Source organism: Centruroides vittatus, unplaced genomic scaffold (genome assembly GCF_030686945.1).
Source record: "Centruroides vittatus isolate TY-2023 unplaced genomic scaffold, ASM3068694v2 contig_371, whole genome shotgun sequence".
In the NCBI taxonomy this organism is placed as follows: domain Eukaryota; kingdom Metazoa; phylum Arthropoda; class Arachnida; order Scorpiones; family Buthidae; genus Centruroides; species Centruroides vittatus.
Genome location: NW_027122194.1, coordinates 415,798 through 437,012, shown reverse-complemented (window position 1 = coordinate 437,012; position 21,215 = coordinate 415,798). Strand labels below are relative to the sequence as shown.

General features: G+C 32.7%; 1 protein-coding gene across 1 annotated transcript in view; it reads right to left on the bottom strand.

Moving 5' to 3' along the window:
* Nucleotides 1–21,215, bottom strand: part of per (period) — a 56,257-nt gene that overhangs the window by 14,258 nt on the left and 20,784 nt on the right. The window contains exons 6-13 of the mRNA XM_067270416.1: nucleotides 20,883–21,037; nucleotides 20,695–20,770; nucleotides 15,050–15,156; nucleotides 14,809–14,962; nucleotides 8,075–8,189; nucleotides 5,749–5,857; nucleotides 5,552–5,589; nucleotides 4,931–5,049 (exon numbers count right to left, since the gene is read on the bottom strand). Of these exons, the coding sequence (XP_067126517.1) occupies nucleotides 4,931–5,049; nucleotides 5,552–5,589; nucleotides 5,749–5,857; nucleotides 8,075–8,189; nucleotides 14,809–14,962; nucleotides 15,050–15,156; nucleotides 20,695–20,770; nucleotides 20,883–21,037 (873 nt within the window). The remainder of the gene's footprint in view (nucleotides 1–4,930; nucleotides 5,050–5,551; nucleotides 5,590–5,748; nucleotides 5,858–8,074; nucleotides 8,190–14,808; nucleotides 14,963–15,049; nucleotides 15,157–20,694; nucleotides 20,771–20,882; nucleotides 21,038–21,215) is intronic.

Genomic DNA, 21,215 nt, shown 5'->3' with positions numbered 1-21,215 from the left:
AGACAGACCGAACTAGGAAAGGGTTGCATCATACAATGCGTTAGTCAGCTCCCCCAAAATGGGTATAAAAAGGGGCTGGACACAGACCTCTGGGCGGACATCAACAGAAGACACAGGACTTTCCGGCTTGACTCTGCCATAATCTCCGATGGCCCACCATCCACCACAGTGGACATCGACAGCAGACTCCATCAGACGTCAACAGACTCCCTGGCCGCCATACCCTACGGCGGACATCATCAAGACACAGGACCCTCCGGCCCGACTCTGCTAATATCGCCGACAGCTCACCTCCGATACTCCGTTAGATCAGCGAATGTCTTCAGGACAATGCATAATCCCGGATCCATACACCACGAGGTATTCATCAAGAGGTATTAACTTAGATTGTTTTGTAAACTTTCTCTTGCTCCCTATCTCTCTCGGTCCGAATAGTTTATAAATTAGACTAGTATTACCGAATGGTCAACAGACAAACAATCATGTGCCGAATGAGAATCGTTGTGTTGATACCGCATTTACTGTTTAGTTGTATCTCCATTTGTTTTGTACACCAGAATAATTGTAGTAATCTATCTGTTTATTAAATATGTTATTTTATATTATATCATGCCTGTCATCCTTGAGTACAACCGACACCTTATCCCGACCTCACTACCCCTCCCACTCGATTTTTGCCCTCTTATAGCCATCCAGTGGCCGAGAAACTGGAGAGCTTTTCTTTTAAATGTCATGACATTTAAAAGAAAAGCTGTCTGATATGCATTTTCATGTTACAAATAAATATAAAAATAGAATAAATTTACATTAAGTTTCCTTTATACATATATCTATTTTTCATAAAAATGGTTTTTAAACATCAAGAAAATATTACCTTGAGAAGAAAAACAATAGTTAAAAAAATAAGTTTATAATCATATAGTTTATTATAATAATCAAATTATTACTATGTTGGGTTAAGTGAGATATACTCGGTTAACACCGGTGGCTGTGTACTATGCCGGACCAAAGTCAAGACATAGTAACCAAAACAGAAATTAAAGAAGTGTATCAGTGTGTGTGTCTGTATTCAGGAATTTTCTCACAATATGACATGTATTCAATATAGTGACCTTCTGTAGTGTGATGTATGTGTTTCTATTCAATTGTAATGTGCCCAGGCTTTTGTGTAGTGTGTGTGGTATGACACCTGTAGAGGAGAGAACAACAGGTACAATAAGCACCCTATCCATCCTCCACAGATGCCTTATTTCCTGGGCGAGTTCTGTGTACTTGCTAATTTTTTCAGTGCATGCGTTTTGTATATTGTGAGTGTTTGGAATGGATATGTCTATAATGTATGTGATTTTATTGTGTTTGTCAATGAGTGTGATGTCTGGTCTGTTGTGGTAAATTGTTTTATCTGTGATTATGGCTCTGTCGTAGTACATTTTGTGCGTGTTGTTTTCCAATACTGTCTGTGGAATGTATTTGTAGTATGGCTCGTGGATGTCTAATAATTTGTGTTTCTTTGCAAGCTCTTGGTGTATTATATTTGCTACTTGATTATGCTGTCTGTGTAGATAATCCGTCTGTGCCAAGAGCTTGCAACCAGAAGTGATGTGTTGTATAGTTTCTGGCAAGACGTGACATTTTCTGCATGTGTCATTTGTGAGTGTTGTATCTTTGAGTATGTGTTTTCTGTAGTTTTTAGTATTTATGACCTGATCCTGTATGGCGATCATGAATCCTTCCGTCTCCCCAAAGAGGCATCCCCGAGCTAACCAGCTGTTTGACGCAGTTTTGTCAACAAAATCCTGGGCCAGATCATAAGGATGCCTGCCATGGAGTGCCTTTCGAGCCCACGATTGCTTAATGGTGTCTATGCTTTTTATATGTTGCGTTGTGTCCATATGATGTGAGTGTAAGTTTAATGGTGTGTTATTTGAGTCTGCTAGAGTTACTGCTTTATGTAATTGTGATGTTTCTTGTTTTTTGTAGAAAAACTCTCGCAGTGACTGTATTTGTTTGTAGTGAAGGTTAACTATGTCAATCAGGCTACGTCCACCATCTTTACGCGGAAGGGTTAATCTTTCTGTGGCGGATTTAGGATGATGTTGTTTATGCTTAGTAAGTGTTGTTCTTGTTTTCCTTTGGAGTTGCTCAAGATCTGTGTGAGTCCAATGTATAACTCCAAAAGAATATGTGAGTACTGGGATGACATATGCGTTTATTGCTTTAACTGTGTGTTTTGCATTTAACTGTGTTCTGAGAATAGCATTTAACCTACTTTGGTATTCTTTAATTAATCTTTGCTTTATTTGTGTATGTTCTGTTAGTTTGGCCTGTTGGAATCCTAAATACTTATAGAACTCGCCCTCTTCCATGGATTCAATAATGTATCCATTTCCAAGTGCAAAATCTTCTTTCTTCGGGATTCCTTTTTCTATGTGAAGTGTTTTGCATTTATCTAGGCCAAATTCCATTTGTATGTCCTTGGTGTATGAATGTGTGATTTGTAGGAGTTGATGAAGTTGTTTTTGTGTGGATGCATAAAGTTTTATGTCATCCATGTACATGAGATGTGACAGTGTAAACTGTGTTGTTTTTTCGTGTCTGATATTGTAACCATATTGCGTGTTGTTTAACATGTTGGATAATGGGTTCAGGGCTAAGCAGAACCAGAGAGGACTCAAGGAATCTCCTTGAAAAATTCCTCGCCTAATAAAAATTTGGTTTGTTTGTATGGAAGTGTTATGAACCCTGAGATGTAGTGTTGTTCTCCAGTGCTGCATAGTGTTTTGAAAGAATGCAATGAGTGATGGATGTATTTTGTACATGTGTAGAATATGTAGCAGCCAACTGTGTGGAACACTGTCGAATGCTTTTCTGTAGTCTATATATGCCATGTGTATGTTTCTGTGTTGTTTGTGTGCTTGCCGTAGAATGACTGAATCTATGAGTAACTGTTCTTTGCATCCCCTGTGGTTTCTACGGCAACCTTTTTGTTGTTCTGTAAGAATGTCGTGTTCTTCAACATGTTTGTATATTTTGTTTGCAATACAGGATGTCAATAATTTGTAGAGTGTTGGAAGACATGTAATTGGTCTGTATTGTGTGGGGTCTGTGGTATTGTTGTTTTTAGGTTTCATGTAGGTGATGCCCTGAGTAAGAAAATTTGGCATGTCTTGTGGATTGATGATGATGTGTGTTAGGTGTTTAGCTAGTTCCTGGTGCAGTGATGTAAACTTTTTGTACCAGAAATTGTGAATGTTGTCTACACCAGGTGTCTTCCAGTTGTGTGTTCTGTTAACAGTGTATTGGAAATCATGTATGTTTATTTCAGCACAGGGCATAGTTGGTATGTTGTGCAAGTTTCTGTTCTCCTCCTCGATCCAGCCTGCATCAGCATTATGCGTGACAGCACTGGACCAAAGAGAAGACCAATATGTTGTGAGTTCTTCTTCTGTTGGTGTGCCACTGTGCTGTGTATCAGTGTTTGCTTTGTTATTAATTTGTCTGTAAAAGAGTTTTTCATTGTTTGTAAATAATTTATTTTGTTGTTTTCGTAGTGTACATGTTTTGTATCGTTTGAGTCTACGTGCTTTGGCAGCAAGTTTTTGTTTTAGTGTATCAATGTATTCTGTGATGCGTGTGTTGTGATGTTCATGTTTTGTATGTGTTTTTATTTTCTTGAAAATGTTTTTGAGCTGTTTCCTTAATTTGGGTGTTATGTTGTTTCTAGTGTATTGTGTCAGCCTGCCTAATTGCTGTCTAATGTCATTTATTTGTGTTTCTATTCTTCTCTGCCAGGCAGGCTTGTGATAGAATTGTGTTTTCTGTGTATTTGTCTGTGATTGTACTTTCAGTCCATGGTGTGTCACTACTGTGACTGCCCCAGCATAAACTAATGTATGAATGTCTGCGAGTGTAGAAATTGAATGAATGTAGTGTGGTATTAAGTGAGTGTTTACATAATTTAGTGTTTTTCCTACTTCCTTTGACGTGTTGATTTTTGGTATTCGTGGTCGTTGTGTGGGATCTGTGCCTGTATATTTAGTGAGTGTTTCCTGAAATATATGTGAGAGCGTATTAACTAAATCCATGTCTATGTTATCAGTGATTGACGAGGAAGTGTCTGTAGTATCATTAGTGGTAATTGTTGTATGTGTTATTATCAATGCTTGTTGCTGGATTATCCTGACAGGTTACGTAATCTTCATTAATGTTAGATGTTTCTGTCTGTTGATGTATTTGATCAGCAACTGTTGTTTGATAAGTTCAAGTGTTGTTTGTGGAATAAGGTTGTTGTGTATAATTGTTCTTTTTTGATCAACAACCCTTTGTTCGGTGACAGTGAGATGAGGATACTGTTGTGTGAATCTATGGTGTAGTTGTTGTCTGTATGCTGTCATGTTTGTTTCGAGTTTTGTGATTGTGTAGTAAGTACGGATGATAAACTCGTTCATTTCTACTGTCCATTTCATCCGTTGGCGTGGTTTTCCAGCCTTTGTGGTCTGCGGATGCATTGCCACAGAAACACCAAGGCTGGGTTGGTTCCTCACATCTGTTGAGGGCATTGCAGTAGCCATGCTTGGGCCGGTGCTGCTTTCGCCACCGGTAACCAAGGGAGACTGTGGCCTATTTTTCGAACGTGAGCCTCTGCCTAACCCACGAACGCGGACCTTGTTAACCCGGGCAACGTCCGAGCCGGTATCACATTTAGATCTAGTTATTACCATAATAAATATCTCCACAGAATGTGGGTGTGGTCACTCTTAGCTTCATTCCTCCCCATAGACCTTACTGGCATGGGTGTCCCTACCAGGAGCTTGTGCTCCAGCCTGCATTGCCCTATGGATCAGTAAAATTACTGGTCTCTCCCACCACGACCAGGTGGTGACCATGGGAGAGTTATTACTATTATTATTATTATTATTATTAATCTCACCTTTCTATGTTTTCCTTAAAACGCATCTCTTGAAATGATGGTGGTGTTTCACTTAATGGATCAGAATCATTAAATTCTTGATGAGGTGATATTTCTCCCATTAATACAGATCCTTGATCCTAATTTATATTTTAAATTCCAATAAGAAAATCATTTTATTCTCTAATTTATACTCTTATTTATGACTGACACACATATATATATATGGACACTAATCCTCTATAAATCATAATATTTTTGAGTAATGAATAATGATCTATGAATATTAATTTTTATGTAAGTATGAGTAGTATAGTGTGAATTACAATGTAGAATTCAATTATCACATGCAATGAGTAATTAATAATAAATACATGATTGTCTAATATAAGAAAACAAACAAGACATTCTTTTTGACTCCTTGTTTTAAGATAGAATAATAAAAACTAAACTTCTCATTTAAAGAATAATGCTCTTTAAGTGAAAAAATTTCAAAGATATTAATACGATGCTATTTCTAACTGTTCAGCATATAACTATATATTTGAAATAGAATCTTGTCACAAATGTGAGCATCTTTAAGCATTAAATATCAAGAAAAGTTTTTATAATTAATAAACTTCAAGCAAATAAAATACTTACAGAACAACTACACCCTTCATTTCCTGCTTGATCATCTTCTGTTAAAGATTGTCATCAATGTTAATTATTTACAATTAAAACTGTATTGTATGAGATATTGCGAATACTATTATTTCAACTTTTTAAATGAGAATCAAACAAATTAAATAACACAAGATTTTACATTTAATAAATTTATTATGAAATTAGATACATACTTTCTTCATTTCTTTCCTTTTTCACATCATTAATTAAGCAATTAATATCAGAAGATAACTCTTTCTTCCACTTATCATTACGATGTTTTGATAGACATGTTTTGATTGGCTGAAAAAGATTTAAATTTATTCTCTATATTATTATGTATTTATATGCAAAAGTTTATCTCACTCAAAATAAGATTATTGATAAATTCATACATAGGTTATTAGATATAATTGTTGATTGCTAATAGAAATTTGAATTCTAAAAAAATATTTAGAAAAACGATAAAGATTGCTGTTGAATGTCTACAACTACATTTGTGTGCAGAAAGTCAATATATGTAACAAATGAATAACAAGATTCAAAACAAATTAGAGAAGGAACAATAACTGTTCAAGAAAACGATTCCTTGAAAACAGAAGATATTTTTCTGTTTTCAACCATTTACAGGGAGAGTCCTATAATTGAAAAAAAAAAAACAAGGTTCAAGGTACAGGCCTCAAAGTCAAAGAGAGTGATATATTTTTCATTGAATAGTGTGAGGTGTAGTTTCTCAACAAGGCATAATAGTTCAATGATGTCTACTGTACCCATAGGATGGTAGTTGTTGTGAGAGATATTTGTGAAGAATTCTCTCAATAAGGATTAAGGAAGAGCAGCCATTGCTTACTTTATTAACGCTTCCAATCTCAGTTGCCAGTGGTAAACTTTTTTCAAAAATGAAAATAATAAAAAAATCTTCATTCATCAATAGTCCAAGAAAGACTAATTGGATTATCATTAATTTCAATTGAACATGAAATAGCAAAAGTATAGATTTAAAAGATATTGTTGCTGAATTTGCTAAAAAAGAAAGCTCAGAAAGTTAAAAATTTAAATAAGAAAAGTTTGTTTCAGTTTGTTTATTGTTTCCTTGTGATTTAATTTGTGTGTATATTATTTTTGAATTTATAAGTAAAAAATATTAGGATATTTTTTATTTTGTTTCTCTATGGGCCACCAAGATTGAAATCTGTTTAGGATACCTAAAAACGCTTGAGCCAGCGTGATTATATTATATAAAAATATTGCTTTAGTAATGGTAATGATGATAACAACAATAATATATTGCACTTTCCCCATATATGCAGTACAGTCAAACCTGTTTTTGTGCGGTCTTTTTCTGTGCGATTTGTTTTGTGCGGTATATGAAAATTTCAATCAAATTGGAACATAATTGACTCCTGTAAAATTTTTAAAAACTCTATTGGTTGTTTTCTATGACATCAGCAGGTTTTTTTCATTTTTTATTCAGTAAAATTTTTTTCTCATATGTTTATTTCGGTCCCCTCTTATTTTAATAGCATAAAAACCATAAATATTATGTTATATTTGAACAGATGTGGTAAGTTAGCTCCCCTCCAGCTTTAGACTGCAGGTGTGAAATTTCACGCCTTGTTAAATGAAATAACACTTCCTGCAGCTATATTTATCAAATAAAATCATTATTTAACGATTATTTTTAACTTTTTAATGTTAGATTCGTATTTAAGTGGAAATAATTAATTAATATAAAAATTAAAATTCTTAGAAGATTTTTTCCCCATTAGGTGTTGCAGAAAAAGGCCCGAGGAGTTAAAAAAGCAATTCCTAGTTATTTCGTACGGTTTCGAGTTATTTTCTACGTGAGACTTTTTTTATGCGGTCCCTATTCACCGCATAAAAAAATATATTTTTAATTGTGTTGCGAAAACTATTTTTTATAGCCACTCGTGAAGTTTCGTGCGATTTTTTTTTAATGCATTTTCTTTTATGCGGTCCCTATCCCCCGCATAAAAACAGGTTTGACTGTATATTGAAAGCCAATTTTATACCTTTCATTGTGCTTACAATTTCAGTTTATGGAATCTCATCACACACTTGATTTGAATAACCAAAATATATAATTTTTATGTGTTTCTGGTTAAGTATGAGGCTCTACCATAAGCCAAAGTACACAAACTATAGGGAACCTCAAACTATTGAGACTCTACTGTACATACAAAAAGTTAATATAAAATGGTTAAAAAGTATTAATATGAAAAAAGCCAGTTTTTGATATATATTCACTAGACTTTTGCTTACAATTGTTCACATTACAATCTTCTTATTTTAAAACTGGTATAAAATATTTATTATAAGTATGCTAAATGTCATAATATTTTGTTGACATTGAACTTACAGGGAATTTGATGTCTTGCTTAATAATTCTTCAGCTAGAAACTAATTAAAATGCAAAAGCAGAGATCTACCGTACTAATTATTTTAAAAATTTAAATAATTATTTCTATTTCATCCTATTAAATTAAAAGTATATTTTACCTGTGATAAAATACTTTTAATTTCTTCTTGAATTCTCTCACTTTCTTTCAGTATTTCTTCAGCAATAGTAATTTCTTTACTGCTCTGTTTGAAAACATCAATATTTTCTGGACCTCTGCAATGAAAAATTTTGAATATATGAATACTTCTCAAATTCTTAATTGCTGTTATTGTTTGGAAATAAATAAAGTCATTCATGTAAGGCAATAAGTGTTTTTTTTTTAATTATTAATGTACTAAAAGATTGATTAAAGAAATAAGATATGCAATAACATATAGAAAGTACAATCTGTTTCTTAATTTAATTAAATCATTCATTCGTTTTCATAACTACTTAAAAGGGATTTTTTTTGGATGAATAAACCAAAATATTATGTTCCTTCAAACCCAAGTTCAAGAATTACTCAGAAAATGATTAATTCTCAGATATTTTATTTAAATTCATTTCAGATTGGAATTCTTGCCGATCTCTCTTCAGTAAAGGTACAATCTGCGACAAAGCCTACGCCAATATTTCAGGTTCTTCAAAATCAATCACAGTAACCTGTTACTGTGATTGATTTTGAAGAATATTTAGAGCATATTCTTTTTCCACAAAATTCAGTTCTACAGTGTTAAAATGATTCACAACTTGCCTTGCATAATGGACATAAGCTAGGTCAGATTAGAACAAAACTTCCTCAATTTTATAATGTTCCAAGATGAATGAAAGCAGATGCTTCTTAACATACTCAATTAAGTACATGTCACCACACAGGTTCCAATCTGAAATATAGGGTTCAGAAATGTGACCACATTCATTGATGTCTGCCATATCAGAAATTTTGAAGAGATTTCTTTCTTCTTAGAGGTAAACTTAACTTCATTTTGACCTCTGACTGGTTACTGCAATGATAAAACTTCAGTCCTGGAACTTGTTATGGGTCATGTGGGCAGTAGATTTCATCATCCAAAATCTTACCCTCTAACCTGACATTAATAAGTTTTCGGTTGTGTGATTTTATTGTTCAAGGAATGTTTTGAAGTAGCTATTTTCTTGTGTACAGTGATTCCTAGTTTTTTCACTTTAATATTTTACAGAGTATTTACTGCTAAACCAACTTTTGCAGCCTATTTTGAACAGATATTTCAGAGTCTATCTTGGAAGTTTGCTCTGCTGCCCTAGTTACGTTTGGTATCTTCACAGTTATTAGTTTGCTCATTACTTACTGATATTCTGCAGTACCTCATTTTTCAAATCTCATGATCTCATGAGATTTGAAATTTCATCTCATTCTTCAAATCAATGAGCCATATAAATAAAAACAAGCATTACCTTATTCTTGTAAAATTTGAAGGAAATCGTTTTAGCCATATGAATAAAAATAGAAGCAAAATTTTATACTTATGAGAATGAAACAAATGCTTCTAAATGAAGGTTTTGCTTTAGTGATAAGTATTCTGTATGAATAAAAGTAAGCATTTATTTCGAATTACAAGCATATCCTTTAAAATACATGCATATAGTCAGATAAAGACAACTGCACTTTTTGCAGTTGTCTTCATCTTGTTGTTGCTTTTATCTAGGTTTATTTTCTGTTAATGTTTAACCATGTCTGAAATAGTTAATCTAAGGAAAGTTAAATATTATAAACTTTGTTCCTCTTCACAAGTCAGTGATTTTAAGGTATTGGCCTGTATGAATAAAAACAAAGGAAATGCTAATGAGCATAAGACAGAAGTAAAAGCAAATGCTTTGAGCATAAAAACAAAAAACGAACAATCTGTTTGGTTTGAATAATGATTACCTTATATTTCTGAGCAAATGCTTTTGGTAAACAAGTAAAAGGATCTTGATAAGTCGGAAGAACGACAGGCAATGTCCAATGGCAAAAAGAGGAAGTACAAATACTAAATCAGTTTTACCTCCCCATCCAAAACCACCCCAAATCATTACAGACTCACCCCCTTGTTTGCCGGCTTATTTTACCTCTGCTTTCTCTTTTAAATCATGCCAATAATATGAAAATGCATCAGAGCCATCTAAATTAAACTTCTTCTCATCACTAAACATTGTTTATTGCATTTTTCATCCATCCTATCTTGTCTTTAGCCCAGTTTAAATGTATTGATTTGTGTTTGGCAGTTAAAGGTGTGTTTCAACTTCATTTTTAAATATTACATTGTCATTGTTTTTTAAAGTTCTCCAAACAATCGCAGGAGATACGAGGGGTGTTCAAAAAGTATCAGACCTTTATTTTTCCCGCGTAAACCAATGACACGCGGGAGGCCTCCTTCAGTGGAATTGTGGAGGGCACAGCCATACGCAGTCCTGAATTTTTTCCTGCCCGCAGGAAGCATCAGTCGCTGGCAGTCGGCCTATAAGTGAGGACATGTAATGAGCGCTTGTTGAATTCCATTAAGTCAGAAAATGACTGAACAACATGAGCAGTGATATTGCATCAAATTTTGCCAGAAGCTTGGTGGTACCCAAGCAGAAACCATTCACAAGATTCAACAGGCTTTTGGGGACATGCCATGAGCAACACACGAATAAAGGAATGGTACAACCGCTTCAAAGGTGGCCGCACATCAATGGACAGCGAACTGCGTTCAGGCAGTTTGCTGTCCACTGATGTGCTCCTGTCTCGTTTGCAAGTTCTCTGACTGTGATACAAGAGTCCACCATAACCAAAGTCCACACTTGGCAATGACATCGCACAAAATGATGACATCTCACCCTAGTTGTGATAATTTTAATATTATTATGATAAATTAATTTTTAAGAGACTTTTAAATGGTGTACCTATACTTTAGTAACACATCAAAAAATGAATATTTCTGAAAAAAAATTATGCTGTTTTATGAAATATAAAAAACCTGATAAAATAATTAAAATAATGATAAAAAATAATTAATAATTTTTCCAGTAATAATTTCAAATAAATTTTGAAAAAGTACAAAATTTATGGTGTTCCTGTACTTTTGTAATGGACTGTATATGTAGCAAATTTAAAAAACCTTATATAGCAGTATACTTAAATAAATTATTTTCTAAAAACTTGTTTGAAAAAGTAGTAAGTTTTGATTGCCATAAGGTATTATTCTAAATTATTTTAAACATAGTATATGTCTGTCATAAATTAATTGTTGTCCTTTGTAAAGTGTTACATAAAGAATATAATAAAATATCTATTGTATTATTTATAAATAACTTGAATAGTTGGCACAATTTTTTAGAAGTAACAACTGAATCATGCGGTGGTCTGCTAACTTATTTACAAAAGTGAAAACATGTTTAAGATATTTAGCTGATCCTGGATTCCAAAAAGGCATAGAAGAACTTGGTGTAGAGCAATCAACAGTGTCACAAACTGTGAGCAATGTTGTGGAGAAAATAATAGCTCAGGCTGATTATTGGATAAAATTTCCTACAACAGATCAATCTGTCATGGAAGCAAAACAGCTATGTCAAAATAAATACCACTTTCCAATTGCAATTGGTGTGATTGACTGCACTCACATAAAGAATAGAAAACCTAGACTTCATGGTTATGAGTACATTAATTGAAATTGAAAACCACATTAAACATACAAGCTACTTCTGATGCCAGATGCATGTTCACTAGTGTTGGTGGATATCTACAATAATTAACAAAGGCCAACATATGTATGATTAATATGAACTGAATGCAGCTAATACAATAGAAACAAGATAAAGATGTCATAACTTGCACATCTAGAACCTTTTATTTGTTTACCAAAGCATTTGCATGAAAGTATAAGGTAATCATTATTCATACTGAACAGAGAAAATGCTTTTGTTTCAACCTTTTACTCAAATCATTTGCTTTTTTCTACTGTTAGATTCACGTGAAATGGTGTCAATTGACAAAGGAAACATGTTGCAATGACTATGCAATGGTATGGTCCACAAAGTAATTTATTTTGCAAAAATGTACAGGTTGTTATTTTAGATTATAGTATCCACAGTATTATAAAATAAAATACAATAATAAGGCACAAACAGAACATATACTATTCACGATAATATAAAGGTAAATCGAAAACTATAACTAAAACTTAGGCACTAACTTAAAACTAGGGATAGAAAGATAGTAGGGAATAGAGAATCTCAGAAATAGAATATAGAATTGGAATACTCAAGGTTTTTTTCTTGTCGAACTCTACAATCTCTGGGTGAGATACCATATTGAACTCTTTTGGAAGGTCTCTCGTTGTCATGTTCATTAAAGTTTTTCTTGCACTTAATTGCCATACTGTTTTATCGTGGTTATGATAAAACAGTGTGGCAATTAAGTTTATTGTAACCACGATAAAACCCGATCCTTTCATCTAACTCTCTTGCACTTCCAGTTGTTGCTAAACACGACCTGGAGCACCACGTCTCACGTCTGTCCACCTCAAGTTCTGGGCAAAAAATGTCCTTTCTTCTCTTTCTCTGGCCTCGTTCATCCTTTGTTCTTAGTGGTTCCCAGAATTGGTAATCCCACCCCAAGGGAAAATGGTTATAAAGGAAAGTTCTAGAAGGAAGAGGAAACAAAGAATAAAGAAACTAAAACTAACTTAAATCAATATTTACAATAAATATGGTGTACAGACCACACCATATTTATTGTAAATATTATGCTTATGCTTATTAGTATTTCCTGCATTTTTATCATGTTGCCAATATCTGATTACTGTCGTAGTTCTTCAAATATTTTCAGTTGCAAAATGATCACAAGTTCTATCTATCTTTTCCTTCAATGTTTTCTTAGTAAAGTCATATCATTTGAGTAAGATACTGATCACCTTTCTTCCTCACTTTTGCTTGCCTGACTGAATAACCAATATGGTACTCGTTACAGGTTCTGACTAGGGTTTCTCAAATGGGATTCTGGTTGTTTTTTTAACTCAGGAAATTTTTCTCATCCAGGAAATCCTGCAAATTTCTTAAAAGTTCTTATTTTGTGTTAAAGTTACACTCCTTACCGACAGAAGCTTGAACATCATGCTCAAATTACGCATATTGAAATGCTACATCTGGCCAATCCTGTTCTATGCTGTAGAAACATGGACTCTAACATCAGCCACTACAAAAAAGCTACAGGCCTTCAAAATGTGGCTCTACCAAAGAATGCTGAAAATCCCGTGGACAGCCAAAATAACCAATGCACAGGTCCTGCAGAACATGCACACGGACCGGGACCTGATCAGAACCATCATCAGCAGGAAATGCAAATACCTAAGCCACATCACTAGAAACCACCAAAAATACCATCTACTGCCACTCATCCTGGAGGGCAAGATTGAAGGCAAGAAATGTCCAGGTAGACCGAAAATGGCCTGGCTAGACAACATCAACACCTGGCTTCACATGACAACAGCACAAATTCTACACAAGACAGAGAACTATATCAATATGAAGTCGCAAACGCCATTCAACAGCATTAAAGAAGAAGAAGTGGTAAGGTTGAGGAAATTTTGCAGATAGAAAGTATAATTAACTCATAAACTGTCAGAATACTTTTGTATTTATTCATTTTAAACCTACTTATTAGTTTTTTAAATTTTTGCTTGTTATGGCATGTCACAAATAGTCAATAATCAATATGTAGCTTATTTGTGGCAGGACGCTCAAAATTCTTTAATTGTCAGAACCTGTAATATCTGGAATAATTGTGCTTATGCTGTCTTAATTTTTAACCGTGCCCCAGTAGCTTCAATAATTGTGAAATGCCAGGTTGTGCAAAAGGGCAAAGATACAAATGAGTATGAAGTCTGCAAGTATGAAGTTTTTCTTCATAAACCTGATTATTAAAGACAAACGAACTGCCGAATTATCGGGCTATAAGCTTGATGTTTCTATTAAAGTAGCTGAGGTAGACAAATCAAGAATACTAGAGAGCAAAAGAAGTACTACAATCTTGAAAATGAACTATAAATCTTCCGGGCTACAGGTGAAAAAACACAACATCTGTCTTCTCTTAAATGCTACTTTAACACTCGATGCTGGCCAATTTAACACGATTCCACTCACATGAATTGAATCAGAAAAGGCATTCTTGGTAGCAGGCTTTTCATTGGTTAAATAAGAACCAAATTGAGTGATTGGAGTATTGACCATCTTTGCTTTTTAAAATCTTATAAAAATTTACAATAATATTTTGTTTTATGTTTTATTTAAAAATGAAAATTACTTTTTAAATTAGAAGTTTGATCTAAGTTCATTTTTTTTTTTAAATTTTCAACTCAATTCAAAGCATTTTTTTGTCATATGCAGTTTCCAGCAAACTTTAATAAATCTTTTTATTTGTGAAAATTCCACCTAATTCAAAGGTAATTTTTAATATATATCTTACACAGTGTTATTAATATGATTTTGGAGGTTGCAGAACATATTAAATTACTTTAAAAAATAATTATATCATTTGATTTCCAGATATTTTGTATATCTTAAAAATAATTAATTCTATCCCGGGATTTCCCGGAATCCTGGGAAACAGTTCACTTTTATCCCGGAATCCCGGGACAAGCAAAAGTCAGAGAAATGAGAAACAGTAGTTCTGACATATTGTGCCTTGCATGTGACCTTGTTTCAGGCTGAATTAACTTATTACATCGATTTTATCAGCTCTTTAATAAGTGGCTCTTAAATTTCTGTACACCCATTATCATATTGTTAATTTTATATTATAATTATAATTCAAATTAATATCTATAATAAATTATTATTATTATTTATTGATTACTTTAACACTCGATGCTGGCCAACTACAAACTCCAATTTGTAAGACCACGGATTAATAAAGCATGACCACTCAGTTTCAATAGTAATATAGCATCCATTAAATACACGAAAACGATATGGTTTACTTCGAAAAGAACATCCTTGCTCTTTAACAACTATTGAAAAAAAATACAAAAAATTAATAATTATGAATATTTACCAAAATATTTTATTAAATATTTATTAAATAATTCTAATATTACCTAACTCATAAATATCTTTAAGTTGTGGCATATCATCCACATGATAGAAATCAAAGACAGAATAACCAATCATATCTTGAGGCAAATATCCCAAATAAGGCACAGCACTGTAATTAAATATATATGAATTGTTAATTTTAAATTGTGATCATATACTTAAAACCTTTTAAAATCAATTTATTTTATTTAATTAACTAACATTTTTGACCTAGTGTGGTAAATGCACGTGGTGAAAGTTACCTAGCAAAAGGATAAGAATACAATGTACACAAATGTTGCTTTTATTTCACCTGTGTTTATTTTTAACAGGATTCTTTAAGATTCCAATACCACTCCTTAGTTTCCTTGTTACATATAATTTCCGCAAAATCCTCAGGCGGAACTGTTAATTAGAATCTTGCAACAAATGATCAAACAAAATATTTCACGTGATACAAATACTTAAAACTACTTACAAATAAAAAAAAGAGAGGAAAAAAGGATAGACAGTAGAGCAGATGGATATATGAGCCGCTCAGTGCACACATCGATTAACTCCACTTTTTGAAAAATCTTAAATTTAAGTGTCAAAGCCCTTGGTATAGTCATAACTTTTTATATTTATAATAACTTTCCTGAATAATAAAGATTAGCACCGTTAAATGGCAAATTTTTTTGGCCATTGAATAATAAGTAATTTATTTCAGAAGCCATTTCGATTAACTCCATACTCTAATGTAAATCGTTTCAGTAACGCTGTATCTGTTCTGGCCGTGCATCGACGCTTATTTGTTTTTAAACAGCCGAAGATGCTCTCTCCCTCTCAATAATATTCGTAACAAAATCGCATCGGTAAACAGATAAAAAGAAGCACAATGCAAACGGTAGTTAGTATAGCAGTGATCTCGCACGCTGAATGTTACTGTGTACTTCTTAGTCTTTTCAACATTACTCCCAGATTGTTTTTAAAGAAATAAATACAGTCAAACCTGTTTTTATGCGCTCTTTTTTTGTGCGATTTTTTATTTGTGCGGTATAGTTGGCGACTAGTCTCGTGCGATTCGTCATGTCTCACGTTGACTTATTATAGCTAAATAAACTTATTATAGCATAAATGAACTTATTATAGTAACATTATTGCATGAATATGCGAAAAATGAAATAATTTACTTTTAAAGTCAACAAAACACCACCTGGACAAAAATATGTAAAACAGACGATAGACCAGACGATGCAGTCAAGTGCTGACATCTGTTGTCAATAAATTCTATTTCGTACGGTTTTGAGTTATTTTCTATGTGAGACTTCTTTTATGCGGTCCCTATTGACCGCATAAAAACAGGTTTGACTGTATTATACCGTTATAATCAAGATGAGTGAGACTAATAATGTGAGTGAGGAAAGCAGTGATGATTCTTCAATACGATTTATCAACAGAAAGTCTGGTCCAAGAAGACGTTTATCGTTTTCCTCGGATTCATCGGATTGCAACAGTACAAACACAACAAACACATTGATTAGGAGGAAAAGAAGTCGTAATCCTGTTAAATGAATACGAAATTTACAAAAGCATAACAGGATAAAGGGTTTGGCATACAGGAATAGGGGAGGAAAATTAATACCTGCAAAAACATTTGTCGATATACAATGCAGATGCCGTCAAAATTGCAATCAAAAAATTCTTTCGGATGAGAGAGAGGCTGCCATGAAAGAATTTTATAGTTTACATAGTCAACTTGACCAAAATATTTTCTTAAGAGGTTGTATCAAAGTTAACGAAATAAAAAGAAGGCGCCCTACGAATGAAACTAAAGAACGAAGATCACATTCGTTTACATATTACTTTCGAAAAGAGAGACTTGATATTCCCGTTTGTAAAAAATATTTTAGAGACACTTATCAGGTGAGTGACGGGCGGATATACGATTGTTGTTCTAAAGAACAAGTTACATCTTTGATTGATAAGCGCAAAGGCCGCGCTGCAAGCAATAAAATAGATGATACAAATGTTATAAAGCATATAAAGTCATTTCCAGCCTACAGTAGTCACTACACCAGAGCTCATAATCCAAGACGACAATATTTAAATCCTGACTTAAATATTAAGAAGATGTATGAACTATACGTCACAGAATGTGAAAAGGAAAACGTAGCACCAGTGAAAGAAAAATATTACTATAATGTGTTCTCTACAAAATTTAATTTACATTTTAAACAACCATCAAAGGATACGTGTCAAACTTGTGATGCTTTTCAAATAAAAATTCAATCTTCAGACGATGAGGGAATTAAGATGGCGAAAATTGAAAAGGAAACTCACTTAGAAGAGGCTGAACGGGCTCGCAGTCAAATGGCTGCCGATCGAATGGCAACATCGGAAAAATTGTTCGTATTTTCTTTTGACTTGGAAAAAGCTTTAGCCTTTCCCAAGTTGACCACATCCGTAGCTTATTATAAGCGAAATTTATATGTTTATAATTTTGGATGTCATGAATTCAATAAAAATATAAGCCACATGTTTGTTTGGCCAGAAACTGAAGGATCTCGTGGGTCTCAAGAAATTTCATCTTGTCTAATAAAGTACATAAAGACTTACGCTGCAAACTTCGAAAAAATAATAACATATTCGGATTCGTGTACCGGGCAAAACAGAAATATTAAAACCGTCTTAAGTTTATTGAAACTTGTTCAAAGCACGGAAATCAAAGCTGAATCAATTGACATGAAATTTTTGGTAAGTGGACACAGCTATTTGCCCAATGACTCAGATTTTGCCATTATTGAGTCATGTGCGAAAAAAAAATCAAAACATTTTTTCACCAGATGATTGGTACCATATAATCAAAACATGTAAAAAGAAAGCGCCATTTCATCTAATCCAAATGACTCACCAAGATTTTTTGTCAACAAAACCTTTAGAACAGTCTATCATTAACAGAAAAGTAACCGTCACAGGGCTTCCAGTAAATTGGCTTAAAATACGCTGGATAAAGTTAGAAAGGTCCAAACCCTATCTCATACAATTCAAATGTGACTATAATGAAGATACAGAATTTCAAGCCATTAATATCAGAAAATCTTTAGTGGGTAGACCGCAAAGTTTGAAAAATATAGACCAGCCTTTATTATATCCTAAAGGTAGAACTGTGACAAAGGAAAAATGGAGAGACATGATGGACCTGCTAAAATTCATTCCTCCTGTTAAACACGATTACTATAAGAACTTGTCAACAAATCGAAATGACGAATCCTCGCATACAGCTGATGAAGAAGACATTATTTATAATATTGCTGAATCATCCCAAAGAATAATGCCGCTAACATAAAGCTGCTATGAATTAATTACAAAAATTATATTATAACCGAACTGCCAACATTCATTTTTATGGAAAAGCTGTGATAAAAATGTATAATAACTAACTTTTTCTGTAATAAAAAACTTAAAAATGTAAAGACTAAATTTAACTTTATTACTTTTTTCAGTTGCCAAATCGATTAACTCCACCAGTCACATAAAAACTGTAACATTACTGACGATTGTTTGTTGGCTATTCTTTCTTATTAATTTTATATACCGTTAGATGAAAGCTATATCTGCAATTATGCATTCTACATTATATATTTGAATTCCTATTATCAGAGGAATTTTAAAAAACAATATACATTACATCATCGCGTTTCTCATACTTTTCGTTTTATGGAGTTAATCGATGTGTGCACTGAGCGGCTCATATGGTGATAGAGAGATATGGGTACCCAAAATCTCCAATGACCTCAGTGATTATTCATCCAAATGGTATAAACTGAAGATTGCTGATTTCTTTCAAGTTCTCAAAATATGTTTTCCAAATGTCCTTCTATATAAGTATTCCAGGATCCTCTCGGATTCTAACTTAGGCCTATCGTCTCCCTTGTTCTCCAAACATCTTTTCTCTCTAACACTCAAACCAAAGAATGAGTTCATATCTCTCTTTTAGCCATCCAGGCTCCCCCTTTCTATTGTCCTGTAACTAGATCACCACCACCTGCACAATGAAGAAGTTCCTGGAAGGTGATAAACAAAGAAACAACGAGCAGAGAACAAAAGAAAATAAATAAATATTACAACTAACTTAACAACTAATAAAAATAATAGACAACATTATGGCCAACAGCTACACTAATTGATAGGCCATCTTCAGGTTACAGTTCTAAATTAGAAGATTATCATTAACATGTTTGAAAATGGTTTAAAAATTTTTATGTTTAAAATTTTTTAAACCATTTTCAATTTATGTATTAAAAATTTTATGTTTAAATAACATTCTATGCACAATGTGCTAGAGAAAGTATCAAATTCAAATATAAATTCTGAATGGGAAAACTTGCAATTTAAATTACTTTTAAATGAAGTTCCATTTAGACAATATGTCAAAGATGGAATAAATAGATATAAATGTAAATGATCAAGACAAATATATAGATATACAAACATTAAATAATAAAAATAAATATTACGAGCCAAAGATCATATTTTAATGAGAAGGGAATATTAAGTTGGAGAGCTTTACAAGGAGTTGTAAAATGTCTTTCACACAATGAGATAGACTCCACTGTTTCTAGTTAATGCAATTGCCTTTATTTGCTGATTTAAAGATTTCAAGTATTTACAAGTCCTTTATATGTGATGTGAGTGGTATCGACAGTTCAGTGCTTCAATATTGACCTTGATCCAAGGTTCTAAGGCAAAAATGGCTAAGGCCATGGCTAGTATATTATGTTCTACCATATATGAACATTCTTTTAGTCTGGTATATAACAAGTGATTTGCAGTCTGTACATATTCTAAATCCTTTTTCAATCTAGTGTCTCTAATTTGGAATGTAGGGTATGCCTAGTGCACATAATCTGTTAATTTTGTCTTTATTGTTATGTAATAGTTATGTAATAATGTTAATTATTAACAATAGTTTGAACATATTGGGGTTTCTGCTGTAGGTGATTCATGCCTCCATGCTTCTCATGATCTCCTTGTACAGCCAGCCTAATGCTGTTAAGTGTCTTATTGTATTTGATAATTCTGTGTGTGTATTGTGGATAGAGGTTGCCCCCTTGCCTTGTGAACAAAACTTAGTTAACTACCATATCATTTTAAGGGGGGTATCCATGATGTGAGGATATATTCACTATATACACCAGTTCTTTTTGTCTATCTAGTATACTTGTGCAATGGGAGAAAGCCCTTCTAATTATGGTTATAAAGGCTCTAAGCTAAAAGCTTGATCATATATAAGTTATTGGAAACCACAGGAATAGAGGTGGTATTTGCTTAAAATATATATTTGTGATGATCTGTTAATCTCTCAGAGTGATATTTAAATCAAGAAAATGTGTGGTGGTCACTTTTTTGGCTTATCTTCTGGATAAAGCCAAAGCTATTGTTGCTGAACTTATCTAGAAATGTTTCTATGTTATGTTTGTTTCTCTATAAATAAATCAATGACTTCTTGAATTTTATATTTTATCATTTTTAAGTTTACAAATGAGACAAGGGAGTTGTTTCTTACAAGGAAAAATTTCATTAGGTAAATAAAAAAATGGAATAAACCATATTTCAAATATAATAAATTTATAACTTTTGATATACAAAATTTTGAAAATATGATATATATAAACTAAATAATTACCTGTTATCCACATGACTAAAATGACATGATACAGTGTGCCTTGTAGAAAAAGTCATAGCTGGAATTTCTCCAGGAACTATAATTTAAAAACACCAATATACTTTTTAAAACCATATCATAAAAAATAATTAAGAAACAGACTTTTAAAAGTTGTATTTTTAATATTAAAAAAATACTTTACAAATTACCTTTGTAAGCAGACACTACAGGAATAACTTCAGCAACAAGACATATAATAGAATTTTTTTCCATAAAAGCAAGACTATCAATATGAGCAGTAATTTGAAATGGTAGATACTGTATTTGTTGGTTACAATTATCAAATTTTTTAGTCGGATTATATCTACAAATAAAAATAAAAGAATATTGTAAAAAGCAACTTACAGATTATTAACTTTTACATAACATTTAATTTCTAAAAAATATTTCTGAATAATCAGAATTAAATCAAAAGTGAGTTAATTGAAACAACTTATAGATTTGAATCAGAGATTTATATAAAATATATTTTGTGCCCTTTA